Consider the following 8578-nt stretch of genomic DNA (forward strand, 5'->3'; position numbering starts at 1 on the left):
CGCGCCGCATCTGGAGGCTGCTCCTTCGCCCCCCTGGCGACCGGCGTGGGGAAGACACTTGCTTCGCCCGAGACCCGAGCCGAGGGCTCTCTGGGGTGGGCAGCGCCGCCGCAGCCCCCGGGAGCGCCCTGTCGGGGCGGTGCCGAGCCCCCAGCGACCACCCCCCGGCGTGCTCTGGGCTGAGCCCCCGCCGCGGAGAGAGGCTCGTGCTCCCTTTAGCGGCCGCAGATCCCCGGGGGCACTGGCACCTGCAAAGGGGACTCCAAGGTGATCAGTCGCCCAGTCCGGACGGGACAGCCTGGACCGAGGCCTCGTGACATTCGCCCATCCTGGGTGCAGCCGCCTTCCCAGAACTTTTTTTGCGCCTAGGGCTCGCCGACTCCTTAGCCCCTGGAAAAGTTCTCTCGGGCGCCAGGAATCCTATTTCCCGGTGGCTTCCGAAGCTGGGCAGGAACCAGGGCTTTAGGGGGCAGGGTACAGTGGGGATGCGGTGGGGGTGCTCGGCAGCCGGGGTAGATCCGCGGAAAGCCTGGCAAGCGTCCGCTCCTTCGCGCAGGGCGGGCTTGTTGGCAACGAAAGGGTTTCGGCGCCATCGGGGTTGTTTGGGTTTCTCCCTCCAGGAGGATGGAGGGAGGGCACGAAGGGGGGATTTTAATTTCGTCGCCTCAAATGAAAACGCTCTTTGCAAAGAATTAGCCAGGGCAGCCAGCGACGGAGAGATGGGCTGACCAGGACCGGCTGATACAGGTATTTCGGCGGCGCCCCCCACCTCACCCGGTGCCTGAGCGCCTGTGTGAATGTATTGATTGTTTTAATTGATTTTTTTTTAAGCCAGGTTGGCAGCGGCTGCGTGTGTGATACACAGATATATACATACACAAACACAGATACCCAGGCGCACACAGATTACATGTACAGAGTCATACACAAGGAACACCCCCCCACACACACGTACTCACCACACACACACACACAGATCTCGGACCTCCAAGCACACATACCTCCCAAGAGCCTTGGGTTATGGGTGTGGTCCCTGAGTATTGCCCAAGACTGGGTGGGGGTGGAGTGGGTCAGAGGGTGAGAGAAAAGGAGGTGAAGCAGGACTTCCAATAGGTCATTTCTTTCTGGCCCACTCCAAATTCTTTGCTTTCTCCTCCAAGGGGGTCTGAAGGAGAAATCCCAAACCTGGGCTGGCTTCCACTGCCATAAAGGAGCAGAGCCCAAGCCCCATGCCCCTCATGCCCTCCAGGCAGCGAATAAGCCCTGCCCTCGCCCTCCTTGGGCCTGACCCCAGGGCTCCAGGGCCTCCAGGTCGCTCAGAAACCGAGGGAGCGGGCACCTGGAGATAGGGGCTGACCCGCAGAGGCCGTTTCCGTCTCTGGGTCTCACACCTGCTCGGTCCTGGTTTGGGGAAGAGAGGAGGGGTGATCCAAGGGACAGCGTGGGGAGCTTGGGTTTGGGCGGGGTGGAACTGACAGACTGCACCCCCCGGGCACCGCAGTGAGTCTTCCTCTCACCCTGGGCCCCTTAGGAATGTAATCGAGGATGCTGGCCCTGAGGCTGCTCAACGTGGTGGCCCCCGCCTACTTCCTGTGCATCTCCCTGGTGACCTTGGCGCTGCAGCTCTTCCTCTTCCTGCCCAGCATGCGCCAGGACCCCGCGGCTGCCCGGCTCTTCCCTCCCGCACTGCTCCACGGGGCGCTCTTCCTGTTCCTCTCCACCAATGCCCTGGGCAATTATGTCCTGGTCATCCAGAACTCCCCCGACGACCTGGACGCCTGCCAGGGGCCCTCGGCCAGGAGGGCCCCGTGCCCCCCGCCCAGCACCCACTTCTGTCGAGTGTGCGCCAGAGTCACCCTGAGGCATGACCATCACTGTTTCTTCACGGGCAACTGCATCGGCAGCAGGAACATGCGCAACTTCGTCCTGTTCTGCCTCTACACCTCCCTTGCCTGCCTCTACTCCATGGTGGCCGGCGTGGCCTACATCTCAGCAGCCCTTTCCACCTCCTTCGCCCACCCCTTGGCCTTCCTCACGCTCCTTCCCACCTCCATCAGCCAGTTCTTCTCCGGTGAGTGGGCCTTGGCCTGCAGGTTGGGCCCTACACAAGGACCCTCCACCCCCACCCCAAGTTTGCCAGATTTAGCAAATAAAAATACAGGATGCCCAGTTAAATCCTAATGTCAGATAAACAATGCATATAACTCTTTTGTATAAGCATGTCCTAAATATTGCATGGGGCATACTTAAATTTTAAAAATTTTGTGATCGAGGCACCTGGGTGGCTCAGTAGGTTAAGCAGCGGACTCTTGGTTTGGCTCAGGTCACGATCTCAGGGTCGTGAGAGCAAGCCTCACTTCCTGCTTCCTGCTCTGCGCTCAGCCTTGATGATCCTCTCCCTCTGCCACCCGCCCCCACCCAGTGTGCTCTCGCTAAAATAAATAATCTTTTTAAAAAATAAAAAGTAAATAAAAATTCTGTTATCTATCTGAAATTAAAATTAACTGGGCTTACTGTATTTTTCCCGGCCGCCTCCTTCTCCACTCCCCATCCTCATTCATCACCTCCTCCTTGCTTGCCACTAACCATTTGCACGTAGCATTTCCTGAGGATCCAGGCAATACACCTGCTCTGTGCCAGGCAGGCTGGGCGCTGACCATCCCTCCATGCAGTTTGTGAGGCACACCCATGCTGTGACCTTCGTCTGCCTGGACTCCAGTCCTGCTCACACATTCGCCCAGGGATTTTGTCCTCCAAAGGTCTTGCCAACCAACCACAGTAAGACTGACCAGGGTGCCAGTCCAGCCCCAGTAGGAGGCTAAGCCCTGCCCTCCTGCCCACTATGTTTGTCCCCACCAGCCTGAAGATGGCTTGGAGCAGGGGGCACCCTGGTTGGAGATGCAGCCATGTTTAATGGCTCCATTTCACATCACAGAGCTGTGGGCCTGGCATGGGATGTGACTCTTCAGGGAGGCTCTTGCACTTGCAGGAGCCAGGCACGTGGGCCTTCCCACTGGCACTCAGCTGCACACCCTGTGGGGACTGTACTTTATATAGTGTGCCCCAGGGAAAGCTCCTTCTTGGTTCCTGGCCTAGAGGGACCTGGCTCCTGGTGGCAGTTCTTACCACTTTATCTGGCCTTGAAATTTGTCCCTACCTCATTTCCTTCCATTCCATCCCTACCCTGGCCTTTGACTCCAGCTGACTTGGATCTTACAGTTGGTAGAGTGCATGCATGTGTGCGTACGAGTGAGATTGTTATCTCCATCTCGCAGATGAAGACATTGAGGCTCAGATGGGATTAAACGGCTTTCCCAGGATCTTACTACTACTGACCGCCAGCCTTTGCCCCCCTTCCCCAGGTCTTGAAACAACCCCCAGCAGCACAGGGAATCCAGCACGTTTCTTTACCTAGTGACGTTTCAGGAACAAAGAACGACATTGCGGCTACTTCCATCGAGAGCCCAAGATTGTCTTGATGTGCCTGAGCTGGCCACTCACAAAAGTTCTGCTCCGCTCTGGGGGAAGCATCATTTTGGTCTTTGGTGGGGCTGCAACCTGGTCCTTCGCAGGAGTAGAACTGTTGTGCCATCAGACAGTGGGAATTCAGAGGCCCAGGAAGGCCCCAGCTGTAGGGTCGCCTTGAGGGCTGATGGCTGAGTTCGGCCCAGAACTCAGAGCTCTGGGGCCTTCTGGATCCTGGCATGGGCACAGGAGGCTGCTGGGACCAAAATAACCAGGCCGGGGGAGGGTAGGTAGGCGGGCTAGGGGGTGGAGTGTGAGCACAGGCAGGTGGAGGGATGAGGAGAGCCAAGAGAGCCTGATTACACTTTCTTTTCCAAGTAGCTTCATCACATCAAAATGAATGGTTCCAAAGGGAGGATCTTGAAATGGTTTGATTTGAGATAAGCCTGGGCTTGAGGCCTGTCCATATGTGCAAGGTTTGGGAGACAGGATAGAAAGGAAGAGGGGCTCTTGCTTTGATCTGGGGGGAGAAGAGAGCCAGTCAGCACCTACCTTGGGGCCCAGATCCCTGTTGCAGCAGAAGGATGAGTCCCACCCCCTTTTACCTCCTCCCCATCCCCACCAGGGAAAAGGAGGTCAAGATTTCTAATCTCCAACTCTCCCATCCCATCCATCTTCCTCCTTTGCTGACCTTTCTTCTTCCTCCCGGGCCAGCCCTCCTCTCTCCCCGCCCACACACGCACCTCACCTCTTCAGTTTCTTCCTTCCTGTCTCCTCTCCTCCTATTCTCAATCCAAAGGGTTGTGGGCACACCCTCTGTTGTCTGCCCAGGAGGGCAGGTAGATAGGAGGGAATGGGAAGGGACAAGCTTTTTCATGATGGAGCTGTCCCCAGCTGTGGTACTGCCCCGAGTCAGGTCTGCCAGCAGAGCACAGCATGGCTGTGAGTGTGGGCCCGCAGCTCAGGCCAAGGAGGTGGGAGACTGGCCAGTTTGATTTTGGAAGTTGTCCTTTCTTTGGGCTTCAGGAGATTGAGTCACCTCTCTGAGTCTCATTCGTCTCATCTGGGAAATGGAGACGCCATCATCTGACCTGTGTCATGGCATTTGGATAAGTGTGCCAGCATGGCGGGTGCCACCAGAAAGTCCAGGAGAGGGAAAGGGGACTAACATTTGCTGAGCACCTATTATGTGCTACCCACCCTGCAGGTTTCACTTCATTCAATCCCCACAACGAGTCTAGGAGGTAAGTATTCTCATATCCATTTTAAAGGCTCAGGAACCCAAGGCTCAGCAAGGTTAAGTTGCTTCTTTTTCTTTTTCTTTTTTTAAGATTTTATTTATTTATTTGACAGAGAGAGAGAGAGGTAGCGAGAGCAGGACCACAAGCAGGGCCAGAGGGAGAGGGAGAAGCAGGCTTCCCACTGAGCAGGGAGCCCGATGCGGGGCTTGATCCCAGGGCCCTCGGATCATGACCTGAGCCGAAGGCAGACACTAAACGACTGAATCACCCAGGCGCCCCAGTTAAGTTTCTTCTAAACCACAGAACTAGTGTGACTCCAACCCAAGATTTAGACTCAGGGCTGCCAGCCTCTAGAGCTCATACTCCATTCACTGCCCCACATGGCCTCTCTCGAGCTGCTTCTTGATGAATGAGCCACTTTGGGAGGGAGCAAGGTTCTTGTCCCTGAATGTCTATTAAAGATGCCGGATGACGATCTGTCAAAGGAGTTATAGATGCTTGGTAAGAAGGAGGGATGAAGAAAGATTGGATCGTGTGACCATTCAGACCCTTTAGGAAAATTCTGTGATTTTCTAAAAGAAGCAGAACTATTATTAAATAATTCAGAGGAGCTGAGGCAGCCAGGCTGAGCAACTTCAAACACTTCAAGAGAAAGCACGTCCCCAGAATAGCCTTTTGTAGCTGCTGCAAGGGGCCAGGAAAAGGCCACAAGGTCTTTTCCACATGTCTTGATTTAGTGCCAGAAAAAGCCTACGGAAAACAGCTTCCATCAGCCCAGGCTTATCCCTGCGGCTGAGTTACAAGGCAGGCCCTGCGCTTGACAGCTCTGATGTCTCACATCCCAGCTCAAGGGCCATCTTTGTCAGCATTCCTAGAGCCCAGAGGGCACCATGGGCCCAGGATCCTTCATCCTGCACGTGGCTGCCTGAGCTAACCTGTGCCGACAGGAAGAAGTGGGTCAGAGGGATGGAACAGCCCTATGTAAGCCCTGTCCCACTGCCGCCCCCATGCCGACTGAGGGGCTGCTCAAAATGCCAGCTGGAGTGAGCTTTCCATCTCCCAGGCAGCTGGAATTATTTGTCCCCAACTTTGCAAGGAGAAACTGCTATCAAAACTCCGGGCTGAGGGCAAGAGGAGGCTGCTAATGAGCAAACCTGAATCCCGTCCACATCCTCCTGGCTGCTGAGTCCACTGCTGCTCGGGCTGGACAAGTTTTAAAAGCCCAGCCCTCAGGCGTCTGGAAATTGGGGACTGAGGAGACCAGGGAAGAGGTGGGCTGGAACTAGGGGATGCTGGAGAAGAAGAATATGGTTGAGATTTGCAGAGGCTGAATAGGTTGTAAGGTGGGGTCTCTGGAGTGGTTCATTCACCTCATTAGAAGGGGTAGTGGTGGGCTTGCCCTGCAGGGAGAGAGGGGCTGAGGAGGGCCTTTGAGTTCTCTCCTGGACCCACTGCCCTAGCTGCTGGGCAAGTCAAGCTAGGTGTCTCTACCATGGCTTTCAAGGCTGCAACCCATCCAGGACTCCAAGCTCTGGAAGGAAGGAGAAAACTTGATGGTCTTAGGAGTTAAATGTGAGCCCTTCTTTGATGTAGTCTCCTCATCTGTGAATGACCCTCAGCAGGGAGCATTGCAGTGAGTGTGAACCACAATGCTAGTCACTTTGTACACAATTTCCCTGAATCATGCAGGGATTACTGGAATCCTATGGAATCATTATTATTATACCCATTTTGCAGATGAGTAAACTGCAACTCAGAGAGTTTAAAAAACTTGACAAGACCACAGAGCTGGGAGATTCAAGGTAGCATGGACTAACCAACCCAGATCTGAACAAGAATGTGGGATCTCTTACTCAGGGGGTGTTTAAAACCAATAGTAGAGAGTGCTGGTTTGGAGGGGTTTGGAGAGGGTCCTGCCCAAGGCAGGGAGCTGGACTGATGACCTTGGGGGCCTCTTTCAGCCTTAGTAAGCTCTGACTGGCAGGACAGCTCTGGCCAAATGCCCTAGTGGCCACACTGTCCTCTTGTTAACATTAATGGCTGAATTATTCTCTAAGTCAATGCTCTGCACTGCCCTTGGAGCTTGTGATTTATTCTTCTTGATGACTAGGCCCTGTTCTCCATCATGCTGTCACTTTCCGGAGTCCTCCCAGCCAGTGTTCCCAGCTGCATAGGAAGATGGTGCTGCAGTCAAGGAGACTGCCCAGGAGCCAGCTCTCTCTCTAGCATCCTCAGCTCACCCCCCTCACCTCCTGAGAAAACATGTTCTCCCTGTTTCCAGACCACAAAGAGAAGGCAGAGAGAGACGGCATCTCTGACTCTGAGGAAATGTTAGCATCTAGGCACTGCCCAGAGAAGCTTCCTTTTCTTCTGCCCCACGTCCCCAGTTCTCTCCTCTCCCTTCAGGAGCCATCGGCACTAAGAAAAAGTTAGGTCAACTAGTTCATCCTTCCCCTCCCTCGCTGCGGCAGCCCTGAGATTACTACAAAATATAGCTTCAGTCTCATTAATCTCCCTCTCTCCCTGGCGGAAAGCGCCTGCATGGATCGCTTTTCCGGACGTGGCCTGGGTGTAAAGCGAGTCTGGTGTTTCCTGGCCCCCTGCAGGAGCTGTCCTCGGTTCTGAAATGTTCGTCATCCTCATGCTCTACCTCTGGTTTGCCATCGGCCTGGCCTGCGCGGGCTTCTGCTGCCATCAGCTGCTGTTGATCATCCGGGGACAGACCCGCCACCAGGTGCGGAAGGGGGTGGCGGTGAGGTCCCGGCCCTGGCGCAAGAACTTACAGGAGGTCTTCGGGAAGAGGTGGCTGCTGGGCCTGCTGGTCCCCATGTTCAACGTCGGAGGTGAGAGCTCCAAGCAGCGGGACAAGTAGCAAGCATTCCCATCATTTCTCTGTGTGTGCGTCTTGACTCCTCCTGAACATAAAACCATGGCACTCTTGTCTCCACTCATGACCCAATACAACCTTGAGCTGGTAAGGTCCTAGCATCCATTTCTGGGTCTGTGACCTAGAGAGAACTGTGTTGCTGGTGGATCATAGCAAGAAGGAAAAATGGCCACCTAGGCATTGCTAGGCTCCCGGGAGCCAGCCCACTGTTAGGAGGCCTTTGCTTTTGTTCCTTCCCCTTGGAGCCCCTGCTTCCCCCTCTGCCTGGTTCATCCACTCTCTCCCATATCTCATGTCATCACTGCTATCACCTAGAACTCTTTCTCTCAGACCCATGTTAGGAGTGGAGAATGGATTCTTCCTGTTGGTATGATACTCCCCAAGATGCAGAGGCTGGCAAAAATGTTTAAAATTACCATGTGTAAGAGGTAGCCAAGTTGGCTCTGCCAACTGCTTGTGAGGTTGAGAAAGGAGGGGTGTGTTCTTATCCTCTATGTGCAATTGTGAGCAGTAGAAGGGAAACTCAGCAGCTTACTGCCCCATCCCCAAACTGCAAGGCCCTTTCTCTGGGAGACAGCAGCCAATGGCCAGGGATTTCCAGGTCCTGTCCTCTGTCCAGCTTGCCCCAGCTGGCCACCCCAACCCAGTCTGGGACCTGCCTGGATGCTTCTTTTCCCTGGCACTCTTCCAGCTTTCCCCGCCTTGATCTCCAGCCTCTGGGTCTTTGCTAGGTGCTGGGGAGGCAAGGAAGAAGGAAGAAGGAAAGAAGAAATACTGACAAATGAGAGAAGCATGTGACTGCATAACCATACAGAAGGGGACGTGTGTGTGTGTGTGAGTGTGTGTATGTGTGAGAGAGAGGGAGAGAGAGAGAGGGAGGGAGAGATGGTGAGGAGTTTTGTTGTGAAATAGACAGAGAATGCCTAGGGGATGGGAAGAGAGAGGTCACACACAGGCTGGGCACTGGGATATTTGGGGAACGAGA

At 54.7% G+C, this 8578-nt stretch overlaps 1 protein-coding gene across 1 annotated transcript; it reads left to right on the top strand.

Annotated features, from left to right (window-relative positions):
- The first annotated feature begins 1545 nt into the window (after positions 1–1545).
- ZDHHC22 (zinc finger DHHC-type palmitoyltransferase 22) lies at positions 1546–7578 on the top strand. Its single transcript, XM_021679590.1, has 2 exons — positions 1546–2071; positions 7313–7578. Exons 1-2 carry the CDS (start codon positions 1546–1548, stop codon positions 7576–7578), a joined length of 792 nt encoding a protein of 263 aa, XP_021535265.1.
- The last annotated feature ends 1000 nt before the right edge of the window (positions 7579–8578 follow it).

Source organism: Neomonachus schauinslandi, chromosome 9 (assembly GCF_002201575.2).
Source record: "Neomonachus schauinslandi chromosome 9, ASM220157v2, whole genome shotgun sequence".
Lineage (NCBI taxonomy): Eukaryota > Metazoa > Chordata > Mammalia > Carnivora > Phocidae > Neomonachus > Neomonachus schauinslandi.

Excerpts from the sequence above, each read along its gene's own strand:
- ZDHHC22 (XM_021679590.1), top strand. The coding sequence starts at position 1,546 with ATGCTGGCCCTGAGGCTGCTCAACGTGGTGGCCCCCGCCTACTTCCTG. Across the intron at positions 2,072-7,312 it reads CATCAGCCAGTTCTTCTCCG|GAGCTGTCCTCGGTTCTGAA; the intron begins GTGAGTGGGCCT and ends GGCCCCCTGCAG.